We start from the raw sequence: 21,771 nt of genomic DNA, 5'->3' as shown, positions 1-21,771 counted from the left end.
TAAATTCTAAAAGAAAATCCCTATAGTTATATTGTCAAGCACAACTGTGTGCATTTTTTTATTTTTTTCAATCTATATAATTGTAATACTTTGTTTTGTAAGTAAAATATACCACACTGTTTACAAATTGGACAAACTACAAACATTTTTTCTGTGCTTTTCCCTAAAAATTTCAATAATTAAAATTGTTTAGTATCACATTTACTAAATACGGTTAACAATTCATGTAAGCACATATGAACCCGATTAGTTTACACAAACTTATTTCCCAACACCATAAACTATTTCATAGTTATTACTATATTTCACCTAATTTACTTAAGCTTCAAAGATTTTGATCTCCACTTAAAATTCTAATAAAGCCTTAAAAAATTCTAATAAAGCCTTAAATCTAAGGTTGACCGATGTCAGAATATATGTGAACACTACTATACTTGTAGAATCTAATTAGATAAGAAAAAAAAGGACCTGAGATTAGCAAATGAAACTATAGTACATAATAAGAATCTATTGTCAAAAAAGAAATAATTATCGTACAAGAAGCCAAAATAAACATAATTAGACCCTATTTTGTCACAGCATACGTGAGATTTGGAAGTGGGAAGTATGAGGTAGAGAAAGCAAAATGAGAGATAAAGTGATAAAAGGCCCGTCTACCACACCATCTCTTGTCTAATTCAGACCACATAACCCACTTTCATCTTATTTCTTCTGTTTGTTTTTTTCATGTGACAGCTACTTGGCTATGATAAATTAATGTTTAAAGCATAACCACAAAAATGACACTAATACTTAAAAATATAAACAAAGTACATCGCTATCTTAATTAAGTAAAAGTTAAACATAAGGTAGCCATAACTTATTATAACTAATAATAAAACCTATAACTAGAGGTAATCCTCGCTGGCCGCAGCCACTGCCATAAACAAATAATAATTTACCAGTAAACTGTTTCCAAGCCTGGTTGAGGCAATTTCCAACTTCAACATATCCGGAGAAAAGCGAAGCCCAAGCATGTACCATAGCGAACCAGGGAAAGAGGCACTCAAGTCAGGACATCACCTGTTGAAAAGAGACACCACTACAATTCCAGTGTAATATGAAATGAAGCACATGTAAACTCCTAATCAGAACACAACCAACCTTGTTGATAACCCGAACATTGCGGAAAAAATAAAATAAATGAATGAATATAGATTTATCATTTGGTAAGTAATGTCTAGTGACTTTCCAAATCTACATAAAATTTTAGTAAAGAAGGGGCATAAGCCAATTTGATCATTCTATCAGACACCAAACAAAGTGAGAGTAGATTTGTTCATAACTATGAAAAACCGATAATGTACACTTTTCACATGGCATGATACATGTAAACTGGCCTGCTCATTTATATGTATATTCAAAATTGAATTAGATGCCAATGTTTTCTTTTCCCTAATTTTTCACTCTATATACGTAAGATATTACTAATTTTCTAAGAGCCAAAAAAAAAAATTGTTGCAAGATACACGCATCTTGCTCATGTTAATTGAGTTTATCCTTCCTTCTTCTCAGCCACCTGCCACTGAGATTTGAATTCCTCATCTAACAAAAAGCCTTCTAATCCGCCATGTAGGACAAAAAGGAATCCGCAATGCTTTATTTCCTTGATGAAAAAGAATTCCATAGTATATCTGGTGGCATACACGATGCATCGTCAAAAAGGCAAAGCCACAGGAATCAGTATTCAATCAGCTGTTCTCCGTCCTTCGGAAACTATGATTACTTTACACCTGATGAGAAGTTCTGCCTTGGAGGGCAACCTGTTTGACGCACCCGAAAAACTCTATCATTACTAAGACGCTTACTGTCAGGGGGCGCAGCCCCTAGAATCCCCAATGAGTTGGGATCAGTTACACGTGCACCGTTACTGACTGGTCTTTGAAAGGGGGGTTGAACTTGGGATTGAGTATCAGCGTCAGGTCTTCTTCGTTGCTTCCATACATCGAATTTCCCATTATCATGACCTTTTTGAATTGGTTCTGACATTTGATGGGAATTCGAATTTTTGTACCCTCTTTGTCGAGTAAGAGGGAAAAAACTAGAATCGCCATTAATGTGGGAGGGTCCAGCCCCTGCTTCCTCTCCGTGCTCCTGCCTAAGTTTAGCATAGATCTGATGAAGTTTTTCCCCAGATAAATTTGAAAAGGTAGACACATAGTTCCATAACCGCGTAGTCATCCCTGAAACAAGAATTTATTAAATTATAAGTCAGACTAACAGGGTGTCCGTAATGAATTGAAAAGCAGATTGAATTGAGGAAAGGGAATGGAAATATTTTGATGGACGCAACACATACTATTCTGTCTGTAAGGCTCTTCATCATAATCTAACACGATTTGGTCTACCCTCCGTCCAATAAGCTGCAAATAATTTCGAATTTTCGAAAGCACCTGGAGAAAAAAAGTTCACCATATGATAAATCCAGCACCAAACAAAAAACAAACTAGACAGAAGACAGTAAAAGCATTATACTTTTTCCTTTGGAAGGTCAGCACTGGTAGTCTGCAGCTTCTGAAGTCGCCTTAAGGTTTTAATTTCATCAGCCATAACATCTTCACACCATTCCATCCATTTCACTTCCTTAAACTGTTCACGTAATTCATCATTATCTGACATTTCACCCTCTTCTTTTACCAAAGGTTCAGCTTTCTGAAGCCTATGCGATCGATTCCTGCTCAACGGAGCACTAACCATTGCATTGCCAGGTCTACCTTTCTTCACCTTGCCACGAGAGACTGGGATGTTGACGACACTTTCCTTCTGCTTCTTGGAGGCCTTACGACCTACTTTTGAAGTTGTATTCTTTCCTCCTACCGCAGCAACTTCCTGCACCAGATTGAAAAGTATGATCTTTTCAATTAAAGACATCAAGCCTCCCGAAGTACGAAAGAAAACTATGAACTTTCACAAAGTTATAAACACTTCAGGTGTTTGGAATGTTGGTATTACAACATATTTTAGAAGAAGAGTATAAACTAGTGAGATACATTTTAAGAGAATAATAACATAGCAGAACACAACAGTTAATCTTATATCTCTGCTTAGCTGCAAGTTGTTATTTGGGTAAACTTTAACCATTGTCCCCATTGAACTTAAAGGATTTTTCAGTGTGTTTTCCAAATTCAAATATAAGCATAGCAAAAAGAAATATGATTAAACAACAATAAACAAGACCCCAGTAATAGCTTACCATTTCCAAGAGTGCATTAGCACGATCTCTCAAATTCGGAGCACGTGGTAGGAAAGTCTCATGGTGTTGCAATTCCACTGGAGCAATTTTCTTTGAAAGGCATAGTCTTTCATCTAATCTTATTTTTTCCCAACTGCCAAATCCATGATAGTGTATTCCCAAAAGCAATCTCGCATCGTCAACTGCATGACCACAATATTTATTACTAATTCATAAGATGCAAATGATGGCAGAAAATAAGACAAAGACGTACTCTGGTTCCAGCCACAGCCTTTAGACCAGTTGGAAGGTTTGAGGTACATCAAAACTCGAAATTGAGCAATGGGGTTTTCATAACGACTAATACGCTTTGCCAGTAGCTGAAGTTCTTGAACACGATGCAGTAGGTCATTAGCCTTCACTGGGACACCAAAAAAGTCTAACAAAGGACCCTATAATTATTGACCATACATAATTGTTAAGAAAAGCTGATGATACCCTTTCCAAATCGAGAAATGTTTTGAGTACTCCAACGAAACATGGAGCCTAGAATTACATGATAGCATGATACCTTTGGATCCAGACTTTCTAATTCAACTGCTTCTTTGCAGCCATCGACCAAAGCATCAAAAAGCTCAATCTGTGCTTCAGTTGGAGCAGCTGCCAATGATCCACCAACCTCTTCAGCTATCAGGTCTATTTGGCTTGCATTCCCAAATTTCATTACCTGTCCCACAGAAATGTGGTAAGAACAAACAAACTGATACTGATTCCGCATGAAGTAAAAAAGATAATCTAAATTAGTGTTACAATCTAAAACCCCGCTACAATGAGAAATTGTAAGATAAACTTTAATAGTTGATACCTTGACTTGATAAAGGGGTACCACGATGGAAGTTTCTTTAGATGCAAGCAATTGATTCAGAAGCTTTAGAAACAGTAAAAGCCACCTATGACCATATTAGAGCTCCAAAATTCCCCAATTTCTGTATTTGTCTAACATCTACCTTTAATCTAATACAGTGTTCTTTTAACAAAAAACAATGTCCATCCACATAATCGACTGCAGGTTACTAACTTGCAAACAGGAATACTACTTCCATCTCCAAGGAACTGGAATTTTTAACTGATAGTTAATTCTAACCTCAATTAGGAACTAACATTATTAGCTCAAAAAAAAAACAGCTACCACTATTCTTAAAAGGGCATCATATAACTATTAAAAGTAATCCTGGGGTCAAAATGAAAAGATAGAAGCAAAAACAAAGAAGATCTAACTAACCTAGCCAGACATTGGTGTATAAATGAACTTCAAATTCACTTGAATAACACAAAGCAAAGCAAAAAAAATGAACGCTCGGAAAGAAATAAGAAAATGACTACAAAATTTATCCTAGAACTTTTTGGAAGAGACTAAACCATTAGCCTAACATGATAATACCAATCAATACTAAAATTAACATGAAAAATAAAGTGAAATAATCTAACCGAAAAAGGAAATCGCTATTGATGTTTCAAATTATATTAGCAACATGCTTCTTCAACATTAAGAAAATAAATACTTAAAAAAGAGTATCCTTCAATGCTGTGCTGAAAGGAATTATTTATTCTTCTTGGGAAATCCAAAAGCTTGAAATGATTAGATGGAACATTACCGCGCGAGAAAAACGTAGTGCATCTCTCTTAGATAGATTCCCTAGAGACCATTCTCTCACTTGGGCAGAAGCTCCATCAATCATTGGTACTAAGGGTGCAGAATATTCGGCTTTACGGCGTTTATGCATTCGCTCCTGTGATTCTAGAGGTTCAGAGCTTTTCTTTTTCCTTTTATTACTCCATTCAGATTGGTTCGCCTCAGCATAACTTTTCTTATTTCTTGCAGCACGAGGAGCCAAAGCATCCTGTCAAGTGAAAATGATGATGATAACAATAATAATACATAGAAGACCTCTGAAACTTCAAGAGAAAAATCCATGACTTATGATATGTTAAATAATCTTAACATAACAAGCTCATACTTCAGCTTGGGCTATAGCATCAGGTTTTATCCAACGACTCCAGAAACTCCCATCATCTTCAGCGTTACAGAAATTGGCAACCTGTATATTATTAAAGAACCAGGTTAAAAGCAGTACAAATAGCAAATGCAGCCATCTCCATGCCCTGCATAATTAACTGAAAATACGGCAGCAACTTGAACACAATGAAAGCAGGTAAAGTCAGACAAAAAGTAGCACAGTTGAATCACTGGTTATACAAAATTTACCTTAAAAGCACTCAACAATTGGTTTCCTTGCTCTGGCCTAGCTTCCTTGTCTTCAACTTTTTCTGCTCTTTGAAGAATTTCATCAATATCCATACTTAAGAGTCTCTTCTTGCTTTCTTCTTCGTTTTTGTCCTCTTTAAATAGTTCCTCAGCACCAAATCTTAATATTGCAGACAGCTCATTCTACAGTTACAGATTGAAAAAGTTGTATGAGTGTTGATATGGGCCACTAAACAGCAATGTGAAATAATAAAGCTGTCATACAACAATCTAAAAACAAAACACTAAATCAGGAAATCGTAAGGATATAAACTTATTTAGACAATGTACACAAGGAAGTTCAGATTAGACCAATGCTGTAGATAAATCCTTACTTTGTCAAAATAACTCCCCTTTTTTGTTTCTTTCTTTTCCAATCTTCCCTCTGCATTTAATTTTTGGATCACCAAATGGTCAAGAACCTATACAAACACATGCAACACAAACAAATCATAAAATAGTTGGTTTAATTCAGTGGTGCAGAATCAAAAGAATCCACAGGAGCAAATCTATCTATGTAACTGAACCAACCATCTTTTTCTTTGCTCGTTCAAGGATATCCTCTTCAACACTTTTGCTGGTGACAAATCTATATATGTTTACAACTTCTTGTTGCCCAATCCTATGAGCTCTACTCATTGCCTAATAGATGAATAAATCAAACCAATTAACAAAAAAATTCTTATAATTCAATGGGAAAATAGAGACACAACATTAGAGGAATGGATTTTATTTTTCATCCAGATAAACACCTGCAAATCATTTTGGGGATTCCAATCTGAATCAAATATTATAACTGTGTCTGCTGTAGCAAGATTGATGCCCAGGCCCCCAGCCCGGGTAGAAAGAAGAAAGCAAAAATCATCACTTCCAGGTGCATTAAAATGTTCCATAGCCTGATGACGCAACTCAGCCTTTGTACTACCATCAAGCCTTTGGAACTGGAAACCCCTAAATGACATGTATTCTGCCAGTATATCCAACATTCTAACCATCTGTGGCATTTACAACACTGCAATTCATTAATTTCTCATATGCATACATCTATAATTTAAGACCACATTAATCCACATAGTTAAAATGAATCAACCTTCTACCCAATTGGATAACCTAGGATTGCAAAAAGTTTCAAGCAAAAATCACATAACATATTTTGAATCATGCCATAGCATTCATTACTGTCCTGAAAAACTGCCGGTTGTGGATGGATACTACCTCTCAAGTAATATGTGAATCTGAACAAATGACAAAAAAGAGTAGATACCTTTCTGTGCATATTCACTCCAGAAATTTTTTTAGGTTACCAAACAAATATTATTTTGCCATTGATACAAATATTGGGTATCTGTTTTAAAATAACATATCCATCCAAATACCAACAAACTATACAAATGTTTGGGTTGTTAAATATTTGGCTTAAGATTTAAGAAGATACATGAAAAACTTAACCAGAAAAGCTAGTCAAAAAATAAAAAACGAGACCAGATAATGAAATGGATACATGGAGATCTAACAATCAAATTCTTTCATATGCATAATCATCTTACCTATATGCACGAAAAAGCTAAAACCCTCCATAACTTAGGTGACTATCACTATGCCAAACAGAATATCTCTGAAACAAACCTGGGAAAAAATCAAAACCCGGTGTTTTGTCTCATGCAACCTAACAAGTAACTTGTCAAGGATAACCAGCTTCCCACTGCTCAAGATCATTCTCTCCAGCTTGCTGCTATCATTAATGACAGAATCCCCACCATAACCATGGTCTGCACTTTCAAATAGGAACGGATGGTTGCAGCATTTTTTCAACTCCACCACAATATTTAAAAGTGAAACCTGCAATTATAAAAGCATAGCAGTCTCAGTTTTTCACTATATACAAAAACAAAACCAGATATACATGACTTTAAGTCTGCACATGACCCATTCCTTATTATTGCAAGTAATGGAATTACACAATTATTGCTGTAATTCTTATAGTACAAGACTTAAGCAATCATCACATAATATTGGGAAAAAAAATATGACCTGATTCCCACGAACACCTTTATTTAGATCATGAAAGTTTCGTTCCAAAATCCATTTATAGTACCTAAAAAATGTAAGCAGCAGCAAAATTGTAACAAATTTATCAACAAAAAAATTAGTAACTACAAAAAGAGAAATTTAAAATAGTACATACTGTTTTTGGAGTGGAGACATCTCAACCCTCAGAATACGCTCAATTTTAGGAGGCAAGGATTTCTCTACATCCTTGATAACTCTTCTGAGAAGGTGGGGTCTCAATTCCCCATGCAGATTAGCAAGCTAAATGAAATAAATAAATAAACAATTCAGTTTCCAAAGGAGAAAATTAGCATTATAGAAAAAGGACAAACAACAGTGATAATTTTGAGAAGTAAAATAAGCCTATGCTTGACCTCATTTTCATTGAATGTGCTAAGGTTTTTGTAATTTTGGACAAAATCATCCTTGCTCTTGAATTTATCAGAGTCAAGGAAGTGAAGAAGAGCCCTGTCAAATTCATGAAAAGGGAACACCGAATGAGCTAAGGAAATAAGAAAATGAATAATCAAAAGATAAGCTCAGAAGTAAAATATCATCTCAATAAAAAAAAAAATGGGAGGTCAGTGTCATATTCGTAAATCATTGGTAACTTTACTACTCTCTTAAGGGTGACATGTAAAAGAATAAGATATGGTAATAATTTTAAATATTTTGTGTCAACCCGGATTAACATGAGCTCCAACCCAGCTTGAAAAAATTCATGTCAATATTGAGTCAACCCAAAAATGACTGGTTACATGTTTGATAGAACACTAACCCACTAAGTTCGTATTAGGTTCGTGTCGTGTACACCCCTAAGCAACAGTGAAGTTCTATGCAAGAAATATACATCGTATAAGTCATTATGTTGTTGCTTCGATCTTCTCCAAGTAGAACACTGCCGCAATCACTGTTCTTACTTTTTCTTATAGATATAGCTGTACGTTTTTGTTGCTTGTATTCTATTCCTTGTAAAAGCTTCAGTTTTCTTGCCCAGGTCTGCAGATTTTTGTTTTTTTCTTTTTCACTATGCTCTAGCAGATTTCTCACCAAACTCTGCTGTTTTTCCTTCTTAATTAAAGAGACAAACAGCTCTTTTTTCTCCAGTTGATATCTCAAGCAATTTAAATCATTCTACTTTCCACTTTAATTAGTTTTGCAAACTAGAATATGTTTTTTTTACAACCAAAACAATTCTTATGATGGTATTACCTTAAATTTAACAAACAGTCATCCTAACATGGCATGCTCTCTTATACACATCTCTGTAAGCAAACTAGACGAGACAAGCAAAGTAACTCCGCAGCATACAAAACCAGCAAAATCAAATATGAAGAAAAATAATACCATAGCTCTTCCACACTGTTCTGTAATGGGGTTCCAGTAATTAACAACTTGTTCTTGGTGCTGAATTCCTGCAGTAAAAAATATTGAAAAAAAAACAGAGAAACATATCAGCTGAAAACATAAGTATGAAAGACAGATAATTAAGTTTTTTTTGGAGATTTTGCATTACCGAAAGAGTAGTGTATAATTGTGCCTCGCTGTTTTTTAACCTATGAGCTTCATCAACCATTAGATAATTCCACTTGATCTTGGAAAGCACAGCCTTGTCCTTCAGTACAACTTCATATGTAGTCAATAGAGCATTAAATTTTATAGGCCGCCCAACCTCCTTTTCGTTATGAAATTCATATTGTTGGCAAACCTGCAAAAAAGATTCAAATAAAATGAAAAGGTTACTTTCACATGCATTCATGAAGAGAAAACAAAGAGAGAGAGAAAAAAATATCCCTTTCATCCATATCTGTCAAAAATGAGAGTTCAACTTGAACCTTAAGCCGGAAATGGCATAAAATTAAATCCACAATTCAATTCTCCCAATCAAGGTATTGAGATCAATTGAAACATACGACAATCAATTATATGGTTTGTGCCCCAAATAAGAGCACAATTCAACCAACTACCAGAGCTGAACAGCCTTTTCCTTAAGAGGGTAGAGACAGAGAGAGAGTAGCTATGACTGTTGAAGAGCTTGGAAGGTGTTAAAAGAAGTCATCAATGTTTTGGAAAGCAATAGAGTGAGAAGCCAGATTAGGAATCACGACAAGAGCCAATAGTTACTTGGCAAGTACCCACTAACACCCAGAGTTCCATTACTTCCTCTAACGAGATTGAGAAAACCTTCAAAACTCCTAGTGAGAGATGCAAAAGGCACAAATAAACAACTGAGGTATCAATCATCATTTCCGCCCCAGGTAATGTACTATAAGAATAGTCAGTCATTGACTCTTTCCTTGAAAATGGATATTTGGACAACTTAACCGAAAACACTTTTCTAACTTAAAGGTCTACTTAGTCATTACTAAGTATCACTACAAAAGCTTATCACTAAGAATCAGTAACTAAAAAATCAATGGCAGATCAAAGTAGAATCTAATCCGCTCAGATAAATCATCAAAATAAATAATATTCATATCAGCTTATCAAAATAAACTGACCTCCCTGCTAGCTCGTGTACCAACATATACAATAATATTCATATCAGGGAGCCACTTTCTGAATTCCTTCGCCCAGTTAGACAAAGTGGACAATGGAACAACAACAAGAAATGGCCCAGGGATTTGCTGTGCATTCTGCAGGAGGAACATCATATGATTGCTCTATATAGTTTCAAAAAAAAAAAATTATGCAAAACACGTGTTTGAAGAATATGATATAGAAAGCTAACCTGGAGGAAACCAAGCATAGAAACTGACTGCACCGTTTTACCAAGACCCATCTCATCAGCTAAAATGACATTTGTATCATTTCTCCAACTGAGAAGTAACAGACATTGATTACCATATGTTACACCACAAACATGTGATATACCTTTTTCTCATTCAAGCAAAATAAACAATTCAAACCTGTTAACAAGAAAATTCAAGCCCTCTAGTTGATAATCACGAAGCTTTCCTCCTCTCAACCACTCAGGCTGCTCTTCAAGCTTTCTTAAACTGGCTGAAACATAAGGTACACAAAAAAACTTGCACATTAGATATGTTATTCTTGAGAGAAGTACTGAGCTCAAGATATAATATGAAGGAAAATATACAATAAGGAAACTGTGCTGGCAAATGAATTATTACCCAAACCAGATCGTAATTAATTAAAAATAGAAGATATTAGACAAATTGACCTGACCTGATACTACGAAAAAGTTACAGCATAAATAGAACACATGCTAAAATTTGTAAAATTACAGTAATTTTCTAATCAAGTACACATCAAAGGCATGCAAAAAGGAACAAAACAATTGCTGCTTTACCTAAAAGAAATGTTAACTTAAGAACTCAATTAAACACAACTTAGGATTTAACATTGTTAATATCAAACTTCTGAAAGAGGCGCAATTTCAAAAAGTAGGAACTTAAATAGTTGGTAGCAAGTCTATGAGCAATACTTCAAGTCCAATCCATACGAACAGGCTAACCATTCGAAGTTCACTGATTATTTAAAATACACACATTACAGAATTTTCAATGGTTAGCTAATGAGTTTTAGAATTAAAAACCACACCCATGCTGTTGGTTGCATTCCTGTTTCAAATATCTCTGAGATACCCCTACAAAAAAAAAAAAAAAAAAAAAAAACAATAGAGAACTATACAAACCTTTGCCTTTCTTGCGCTGAAGATCCACCATTTTCCCTTGTACAGCCATTGCAGCCTCACGTGCCTGTCATAAATAACAAATTTTAGTGAACACAATCTCATTCGTCTCATGGAAAAAATTTGCCAGCACAAATAGGAGCCTAAATCAGGATTTCACTAGCATCTTACCTTGTGTTCATCAATTGCATCCTGTGCAAATTCAATATCTATATCCTTTTCCCTGTACCACACAACATTAACTACTCAATGAGAGGAATCCTGTAATTGTTGAATATGCATTTTAATAGGAGGGTGTTTAATAACCTTAACAAGTACATAACAAATTCAGTACTTTATGTTTATTGTTTATCAAAAGCACACCATCATCAACAATTTCAGCATTTATAATATTCAACACTTGAAAACTTCATTATCACTTTTATCAAACAACCTGGAGTCTAACTACTAAACCTGCAGATATTTTCAGTAAATGTATCTACTATCCAACACAACAAATATATAGTAATATTATTATTTTTCAAAAAAGATACTCTGGACAAAAAAATAAAGCTTTAAAAAGTTATAAATGGTAGAGGTAGAATATTATACCAGGTTGCTTCAGCATAAGATAGACCTTGCCACTTCACTAAATACTCCGGCACTATGTTACCAGAACTGTCTTTGCTGATTCTATCAGCAATTATTCTCTCCACCTACAATTGAGCAATTACAAAATATACATATATACATCATAAGTCAAAACAATAATTAAGAAAAATCAGAAAAATAAATCTGCTTAGCTGGAAAAATAGAAGGCAACACAAACCTGACAATTTTGCTTGATTAGGTCCAAATCCATTTCCTTACTCACATCATTGACCTCAATCTGACAAGTAGATATGGCGAAATTTATCAGATCATATAACCAATTGTCAGCAATCAAGTGGTTCATACACACAGAAGACTTGGAATCAAATATGAAAAAAAATCAGTTTTCTAAGAGGTCCCATTGTACTTATCAGCATTCATATGAGCGTGTATTTGCTTTGTCCCCGAAGGAAAAACAGAAACTAAATAGAAACACATTATTTACACTTTGTCACATTTGAACATGGTTGTCAAAATCGGACCGGCCAAAGAACCGGAAGAGGTAAAGGGTTGAGGGTTTAAGGTTCAATCGGGATTCAACCGGGGTTCAACCGGAGTTCGAAAAATCCTATAAAAATTAATATTTTTGGTTTCATTTAATTCCTTAATATAGTAAAATGTTAATAACATAAATAAAAATTATATTATTAATTATAATAATTTTTTTAATACCAAAAAACAAATTATAATTAGTTCATAATATAAAAATATTACATTTAACTCAAAAAATGTGAATAGAAGATAAATTTTTAAAAATTATTTACATTAAGAAATATCTCTCTCAAAAACTGGAAGAATTAAAAAAATATTGTAAATAATTAATTAATACGACCTATGCATAATTTTTTTAACATTCATTTTATTATTATGGATAAAGAATCAAACTTTAATTAGTTTTATATTGCTAATAAGTGACTTGAAGAGTCCACATATTAATTTAATTATATTTATAATCTGTTGATTAGCAAGGTTGTAATTAATACAATTTAAATTAATTACTTATATTCCTCAATTACCGAGGCTTTACCACAGGATGTACAAAACAATTAATATCAGTAATTAAGTATGAATTAGTGACTCTTACTCTTCTCTGTATTTTTTTTACAAAATATCAAAAGTTTTCCAATTTAAACCGTAAAAACCCTTGAAACCCATGACCGGGTTTACGGTTTGATGGTTGAACCACCCGGGTCAACGGTTTTTGGACGGGTTCTAATAATTATTTTTTCCATACATCTCCGGACCGTTTTGCCTACCGGGTCCGGTTGAACCGGGTTGACCCGGCCGGTCTGGTCCGGTTTTTATAACCTTGCATTTGAAACAAATGTTGAATTTGCTTTCTACAAACTATGCACGTTATCAACACTGAACTTTGTTGCTAACTATGACAATTAAGAGCATAACAGACCCAATCCTGATAATATTATTTTTCAGAGTTACATATTATCAATCATTACAAAATATAAATCACTAAATGACCAATACACTATTTACAAAATGAAAAAGACGAGCAGAGCAACAAAGTTATGTGCCACTTTATTTCAAATAGAAAAGAAATCCATTCAATTGTTCCAGTATGAAATTTTCATTACATGCTTTCGTAGCACATCTATTCACATCATATTAATAACAAGTAGGTTTCTTGTTTCAAAATTAAGGAAACACAATCTCAGTAACTCTGAACATATGAAACCCAAAGCATTACCTCCTCTCGCGTAAGCCCTCGCCGATACCTGACCTCTTCGTTCACTTTTTTTGTGTAATTCAGTACCTTCTTAAAACCACTCAGCTGAAAACAAACAACCAGAACATTTACACACAAGACAGAACGAAAGAACAAGTCATACAAATTTTCTAATCTCTTAGTGATCATAATTTCGTGAAACAAATTATACCATAAAATATATGCTTAAGCAAAAGATAACGATGATCATACATTTTGTAACTCTGCAAGAGATTTCCACTGGCAGTGCAAATGTGATTGGCCTTTCCATTTGATTAAGAACTCCATATCATCCCAATCAGTTTCAGAATCAAACACGTGGCTTAACAACACAGGATCTGTTGATCTATTGTCCCTCAAAGCATCTTCTGCCATGCCCTTCGGCTGGTGCCACAGCACTCTTTCAATGTAGTCACCATCTTCCTCTTCAATTTCTTCCTAAATAAGTAAATTGGAAAAATAAAGGCAAAATACATGGACAAGAAATAATCCAAAAAAGAATTCATGACAACATTTCCAGTCAGCAGTCATCGTTTCCAGAGAGTTATGATATTCCAGAACAACATAGCATTTTATACACCCAGGAAAAAAAAAATCCAATCATATCCAGGACAATCAAAGGCACATCCAAGAATGTCTAAATAATTTCTACACAGCATCATGGTTCCTCGAGTCAAAACCACAAATGCAAAATGTGTACAGCCAAATACATAAAACTAACCTGAAGGACTAGCATGAAACAAAAGATTTCTTGGTAGAGGAAGAAAGGAGCAGAACAAAATGATGATAACGATGATGAGAGTAAGAAGTTCCAGAGAGTAAGGACTATGGCAGAACAACATAAGCACTTATCGAATCCATTAACAAAAATTAAATCATTTCCAGCACATGTTGTATAGCGATTAGATCAGTCAAGACCATATAGGGCACTGAAAAGCATGTCTGGATAATACTAGACAGCACCATAGTGTCTCTGGAACAAAATCGCATGCATGTACAATGTATACAAGAACAAATCTGCAAAAACAAATCTTAATGACTAATAGAGCAAAAGGCTTTTGATAGTGAAGCAAAGTCGGAGGAAAAAGGAAAACAAAAACACAAGAAAATTGTGATAAGAGAGGGTGGAATAAAAGGAGAGAGCCCATGTACCTAATGTCCATTTTGAATAAATTATAGCATATTTACTTTCACCTTGTACCAATTATAACAGCCCACCATATACAACATGACCATTTTATTGATGAAAGTACAAGATTTAAAAATGAAAGTAAAAATATGAACAAAATCAAACCAAAAATAGAAAGGAAAATGGTAAGATGTTAGATGTTAGCCAAAAGTGTCATAGACAAAAGTTCCGAAAACAGATAGTCCCCCAAACTCAGAAATTCCGGGGGGTCCCTTTCAGATAATATTAACTACAACCGAGGTAAGTGTAAATGATTCAATCTCAGAGAGAAATTCACTTCCTGGTTAATAATCAACTAGATTACAACAAAAATAATAAGACTGCAAAAATATAGCATGTAGACTGCACCTTTTGGGTTTTCTTTTTCGCTTCATCAATATCTTCACTTTCTTCACTTTCCACATATGACACCTTTCGAATTGACCTACTAGAAGTGCGAACCTCGTCGTTTCTTCCCATAATAGCAGTAGACATAGAAGAGCGAGCATTAGTTTTGCGAACATGTGCTCCTCTCCTACTCACACTCTTAAGATCCTCATCACTTTCACTGTCAAAATCCTCTGCCGAATACTCATCCTCTTCATATGATGTTCTTCCTCGCTTTTGACGACTAGGAGCATGTAATGGTTTGCGTTGTCCTACGGATTTTGAACTACGACCACCTTTACTGCTTTGCCTACTCTTAGACTTCTTTGTATAGTAGGAATCATCTTCATCAGAGACATCCACATCCTCTTCAATATCAACATCTTCATCAGAATCTTCACCATCCCAGTCTTTATCCTAGTATTAATGAGCAAGCAATACATAAGAGCGCCAAAATCATTGAAAGTGGAGAAAACTACAATACAAGTCCATAATCAGCTAGACAACAAACACAACCTAGAAATTAGAAATCAACTTGGAACAAAAATTACTTGTCAAAAATAATAGAAACAGAAAATATATGTAATTTTCTGCTAGCAAAGCTCATATATAATTTAGAAAATCCCAGGCAAGGGCAGAAGAAAAGAATAATTTATTCAACTTTGACAGCCACACTAAATTAAAGAATGTAAAACTATGACGTCAATTTGATCACTGACATTATTTTCATGTACCCTCCACCAAATTAAGGTTGGAGTTTCAAGTTCCCTTCAACAGTTTTAATCATGTTCCAATTATATTTTGTTGACGCAGAGAAATAAAATTACATGATAATATATATTAATATCTTCCAATAACTCAGAAATTTACACCTTCCTGGAAGAAATGATTGGATAGTTTACCTCTCTATATCTATATCTCCTCAGGTTTCTTAAGCCAAAAACAAAATCCAAGTCTCCAATTGCATAGTTTAGGTCTTTAATACATTCTAGACAATTTAAATAATAATAATAATAATATTTTCAATGTCTCTGAAGACTCCAACTAGTTTCATTTGAATTAAGATGCAAAAAGAAACTAGTAAAAATAAAGGAAGCAAATGATGCAACAATTCAATGATATTAACCTTGTTCCTTGCATGGGCACTAGCAACACCATAATCAGGATCAAAGTCTGCATCTTCAGGATCATCTTCTGCAAGCAACAAGATGAAGATTCAGTCCCATACTTGACGTGCCAATAAGAGCATAACATGTACAGATCGTGTATCTCATTTTTAAAGAGGATATCGATGACCACATACAGAATACAGCAATAACAATGTAGTTACCATCTTCCTCATCTTCTTCTTCATAATCAGCATCGCCATCAGCATTATCATCATAATCATCATTTTCATGGTTGCGTATAGCTCTTGAACTCCTAGAGAAATTATTATTAACAGGTGCAGGTTTTGAGTGCGACCTGGAATTCAATCCAGTAGAATGGCCAAATCGTCTATAATGCATCGAGTCACTTTGTTCTTCTCCATCCTGCTCATAGTACTCATCAGACAGCATTTCATCAGCTGGTACATCTGAATGAGCTTTTTGGCCCTTACCCGCATCTTTTTGGCCCTCTTCATCTTCTCCCGATTCCAATTTATCATCCCTTCCATCAGATATATTATCTTCTGAACCTACATTTCTATACTCTGATTTTGACTCATGTCCAGAATCATATACTCCTTGAGCATCCATAGGTTGGCAATCTTTCCAAAAAGTTGAACCCCATTTTCCAACAGGATTTCTCTTTCCAGAAGGCTGCATATGTAAGCTACTTACACTAACTCCATTATCAGGAGCTGCATCACCCTGAATCCTACCAGCATCTTCCCCTTCACTTTCATATTGCACATCTGCATTTATATCAAATTCTCTTTCACTTGATGTCATATCTATATCTTCATTACCCACCATCGTACCAATTCGTTGTCCCTGGCCTTTATCATCTGGTACACTCTGTGACACTGTTTGATTTGAATAATTCCTAAAAAAAGCCATCCTCTCATATGGATTTTCTGAAATGATTACTTTGTATGTACTTCTTACTATCAGATATTTTATGCTGTGGACACAATGCAGCAGATAGCTACCCCTGCCAGTCCCCTAGAAACCCTCCAAGTAGGCCTATGAAGCAAATAGGATGATCAATGAAATCATTAGTTGAACAACAAATAAACCACAACAAAATAATAACAGTAATTAAGTAAGGAACAGAAACACAAGCAGATAGTTCTAAGTGACCCTTTTCAGAAGTCTCGATGAAACAATAGACAAAAAGAAAATGTTGATTTCAGAAATTGAAGTTTGGAAGTGTAAAGCATTTCAATGACTGAAAGTAATCATTATTTTAGGCTGTAGTTACTACACATTTAAGTAACTAGCACCGAAAAGTAGTTCGTGCAGCAAAAGGTCCACTGATACATATATGCTATGAAGGAAAATTAATGTTGAAGGAGACTCGTGATCGTAACTTGAACTGAAAGAAACGAAATATCTTCAAATTGTAGAAGTACACTAACAACTAGCTTTAGGGTTGAAACCAATAGTGAAATACTAGATGGAGCGACAAACAAGTACGTAAGAGAGTTCAAAAGGAGTAAAAAAATGGGATAATGCATAATACTAGTCCTACTGGGATGGATACGAGAAAACAACTGGCAAATGAAGGAAATCCGATCCTAAAAATGCAAAAACTCATCAACACACAACGTAGAGAATAAAAACAAATCAAACAAAGCAAACTACAGATCCATGGGCCCGTCGGCCAAATACAATGAAATAATCACTTCGGAGCTCTAAAAGTCCAATTAATAAACCCTAAAACACAGAGAGCTTCCCATTCGTAATCGCAAATCTAAAATTCGCGACAGAACACACTGAAATAAGAAAATCAATGCAAAACTGGCAGCCGATTATTAAAACGGGAGCTAACCTTTGTGTGACACAAGAAAAAAGACAAAACGGAGTGATTCAGGTTTCGGTTAATTTAGGTCAAAGTACTATCCAACGAGAGAAAGTGCGCAGGTTAATAATCACGCGCACCTTTCAAATCGTCGGTGAGTCAATCGCCGGCGGCCAAAAAAATTCAAAATAAAAAAGGATGTACGAAGTCGTTTCGTGGTCCGAGTTTCAGTTTAAAAGAATTTGGGTTCGGTCTTAGGATAGAGTGTCGGAGAAGCTGATGAATAAGACTCGCCGGACGGTGATATCACCACCGTTGCAATTTTTCAGATGAAGACGACGAGGGGATTTTGGATTAATCGTAGATTGGTGTCCGCGAGAGAAGAGAGAGACAGAAAAGCATAATATTAAGAGAGAAAAAAAAAGAGAGAATTTATTTATTTTTAGAGAGGAGTTTTATTCAAAAGGTAATGTTAATAAGGTTGATTTTGGAGCTCTATATTTCCTTAGGGAAACGTGTTTGTTTTATAGTTATTTTCTTTTATTTTTATATGTTTTTTATTTATTCGAATGAAACTGAAATTATGTATTTAGTAACTGCCCAATGAAGTAAACCCACGTTGCTAAGCATATGTGGGTTTGACGATTAATCGGACGGTGGCTATGATGCGAGTTTTTGGAGCTTTATACGCGGCTTGAGGGTTGAAATTTGAAGGGTGGCTCTCTCTCTCTCACGTCGAGGGTAAAATAAAATTATCTAATTGACTAAAATGCCCTTTCTCTTTGCAAGTTTGTATTTCTTTTGGCCCAGCATGTTTTGGTAAATAATTTATTAGTCCTCATCTTTTCTATACACATCTTAGTCTTGTTACTGAAATTAAATTAAATTAACTTAACTGAAATTAAATTAACTGAACTAAACTGAACTGAATGCTATTGAACTTAACTTAACTTAACTTAACTACACCAAATAATTATAATTATAGTAAATTATATATATAATGATATATTTTATATATAAATAATTATAATTATAATAATAAATGATAAATTATATATAATACATTATATATAAATAATTACAATTATAATAAATAATGATTAATTATATATAAATAATACTAAATTATAAATTATATATAAATTATAATAAAGAACAATACATTATATATAAATAATTATAATAAATAATGATGAATTATATATAAATCACACTAAATTATAAATTATATATAAATAATTATAATTATAATAAATAATGAAGAATATAAATAATATCAAATTATAAATTATAATAAATAATAATAAATTATATATAAATAGTTATAATTATAATAAACAATGACAAATTATATATAAATAATATTAAATTATCAATTATATATAAAATAATATTAAATTATCAATTATATATAAATAATTATAATTATAATAAATAATTATTATTATTATTGAAATTAAATTAATTGAACTTAACTTAACTTAACTTAACTTAACTTAACTGAATGTTGCTGAACTGAACTGAACTGAACTTACTTATGCTGAAATTAAGTCAAAAAGAACATGGCCTTAGTCTTTTTGTTTTCAAAAACATGTTATAAGGTCCTTTTTTTATTAATATTAATCTTTTGATTCTTTTGTCTATGTTTTTTAAATTTTTAATCGAACATATTTTAGTTTTCATGACAGTCATAGTACATATTTTATGTCAAATATAACGGTTAAAAGTCTAGAAAAGATAGACAGAATGATCAAATGATTAACCGTGACAAATAATAGAGACATTATAATGTGTTTTTCTAAATAGGATGACTAAAACAATGGGTTATCAGGAGACTTTAAAAGTTCATAGTGTCAATCAAGTTTTTTTGTACAAGTTTAGGGGTAAATGATATATTAATCCAACTTGAAACTACGGTATTGTTTGATAAAACTGAAAATTAAGTGCTGAAAAAATAAGTACTGGATTTTAAGTGTTGAATATTTTAAATTCTGAATGTATTGAATGTCGTAGCTTTTATAAAATATTGGTTGATAATGTTTGACTTAAAATGTTAAGTTGTTACCAAAAAAAACTTAAAATGTTAAGTTAAATATTTTGACTTATCAAAATAAGTGGTTTTTAACTTAATTAACTAATTTAAGTGGCGGATGACCAACTGTTATCAAACGCACTTAAACTAAATAAGTGCTTAACATTTTAATTTAAGTTATTAAGTGGGTTATCAAATAAGGCCTAAGTGGTGGTGTTGAAAATATTAAATAGCGTAACTGATTGATAAATACTAAAAATAAATACTGAATTTAAAAATATTAGTTGATAATATTTAACTTGAAATTTTAAGTTAAATATTTTGATTTAACAAAATAAATGATTTTTTTTACTTAATTGAAATTGTTAAGTGACATTATCAAACAAGCTAAAAAACAATAAACACTTAATGTATCAATTTTAAATGTTTAAATGGTTATCAAATGAACCTTATTCTTAGATGTATCATACACTTAAATATGTCAATTTTGGACCTTCGACGCTTTTATTTATTGAGATGACATGGAATGTGATTAGAGAAAGCTTGATTTAATGGTATCATGTCAATTTTGAAATCTACCAAATTAGCAACTAAGGATGGCATATTTCTGAAATCAGAAGTGGAAAATTTTGAGTTCAAATTCATCCTATTACCAAAAAAAAAACATAATAAACAAAAGATGTTGGATATGTTGAAAATTTTAAATAAAATTATATATTAATTTAAATACCAATAAACACCTCCTTTCATGAACAGTCGTGTTCATACGTGAATAGTCGTGTTCGTTCGTGAAAAGACATATCCTTTCGAGTTCTATTTATATAGAATGGATTGTCAAATTCATAAGTTGTTAAAGTTGTTGAAAAAAAACTTTTTGTATGTTCATAATGTTCTTGTTTTCTTACTTCGGTGATAACGAGTCTAACAAACTAATCTGATATTTTCGTTAATTTCACAACATACGGGAAAGCTCCTTTTATACTGGCTATGAACAAATTACTCGTTACAAGATGAGTGGTAAATAACAGTTTAACACCTAAGAGCTAATAGATAATTATAAAATAACCCCTAAAGCTATATAATGTTTATTACCCCCCCCCCCCCTCCCACCTCTCAAGATGTAGAGTATAGAGACAGAACTCTAAGCTTGCTCGATAGTCTTTGAAAATCTGTTGGAGATAGAGCCTTTGTAAACAAATCTTCAATTTGATAGAAATAAGGGATGTGAAGAGGTTTAATTATTCCGGCAAGGTATTTTTCTCGAATAAAATGGCAATCAATCTCAATGTGCTTGGTTCGCTCATGGAAAATGGGATTTTTGGTTAAGTGAATGGCTGATATATTATCGCAAAAGAGAGATTGGGAATGAGGTATTCCAATCTCTTGAAAAATGTAAAGAAGTCACTGTATTTCACTTGTAAGTATATATATTGCCCTATATTCAACTTCAGTTGAGGATTTAGCAATGGTAGGCTGCTTTTTACTTTTCCAGCTGATGAGTGAGTTGCCTAGAAATACACAAAACCCAATTACTGATCTTCTAGTATATTGATAAGTTGCCCAGTCTGCATCTGAATAAGCTTTGAGATGTAATGGATTATATGTAGAGTAGAAAATGCCTATTCCTGGATCATTCTTCAAATAATGTAGAACCCTTTATGCAACTTG

At 33.4% G+C, this 21,771-nt stretch overlaps 1 protein-coding gene across 2 annotated transcripts; it reads right to left on the bottom strand.

The window, feature by feature from the left end:
• Positions 1-1,303: 1,303 nt before the first annotated feature.
• Positions 1,304-18,553, bottom strand: LOC136232591 (protein CHROMATIN REMODELING 5). 2 transcript variants are annotated; one of them, XM_066021821.1, is made up of 31 exons: positions 18,102-18,553; positions 16,456-17,293; positions 16,252-16,319; positions 15,108-15,542; positions 13,784-14,008; positions 13,553-13,636; positions 12,026-12,085; positions 11,809-11,912; positions 11,389-11,440; positions 11,221-11,284; positions 10,475-10,568; positions 10,297-10,384; positions 10,067-10,201; positions 9,082-9,273; positions 8,913-8,980; positions 7,940-8,033; positions 7,702-7,826; positions 7,548-7,611; positions 7,143-7,355; positions 6,269-6,511; positions 6,048-6,158; positions 5,852-5,938; positions 5,478-5,660; positions 5,230-5,310; positions 4,867-5,112; positions 3,783-3,938; positions 3,486-3,663; positions 3,233-3,414; positions 2,515-2,868; positions 2,339-2,432; positions 1,304-2,222 (listed from the first exon to the last, which is right to left on the bottom strand). In XM_066021821.1, the coding sequence occupies exons 2-31, from the start codon at positions 17,165-17,167 to the stop codon at positions 1,762-1,764; spliced, it is 5,253 nt and encodes a 1,750-aa protein (XP_065877893.1). In that variant the 5' UTR covers positions 17,168-17,293; positions 18,102-18,553; the 3' UTR covers positions 1,304-1,761. The 2 variants fall into 2 exon arrangements, with proteins under 2 accessions (XP_065877893.1, XP_065877894.1); XM_066021822.1 differs by having other exon boundaries at positions 18,212-18,553.
• Between the last annotated feature and the right edge of the window lie 3,218 nt (positions 18,554-21,771).

The sequence above is a fragment of the Euphorbia lathyris genome, chromosome 6 (genome assembly GCF_963576675.1).
Source record: "Euphorbia lathyris chromosome 6, ddEupLath1.1, whole genome shotgun sequence".
Taxonomy (NCBI): Eukaryota; Viridiplantae; Streptophyta; class Magnoliopsida; order Malpighiales; family Euphorbiaceae; genus Euphorbia; species Euphorbia lathyris.
This window is presented reverse-complemented; position numbering and strand designations above follow the sequence as displayed.

Bases quoted from the DNA above. Each gene is read 5' to 3' on its own strand.
- LOC136232591 (XM_066021821.1), bottom strand. From the start codon at position 17,167: ATGGCTTTTTTTAGGAATTATTCAAATCAAACAGTGTCACAGAGTGTA. The intron at 11,285-11,388 runs GTAAGATGCTAG...TATTTATGACAG, and splicing joins ATGCAATTGATGAACACAAG to GCACGTGAGGCTGCAATGGC. The intron at 7,827-7,939 runs GTCAAGCATAGG...TATTTCATTTAG, and splicing joins GCACATTCAATGAAAATGAG to CTTGCTAATCTGCATGGGGA.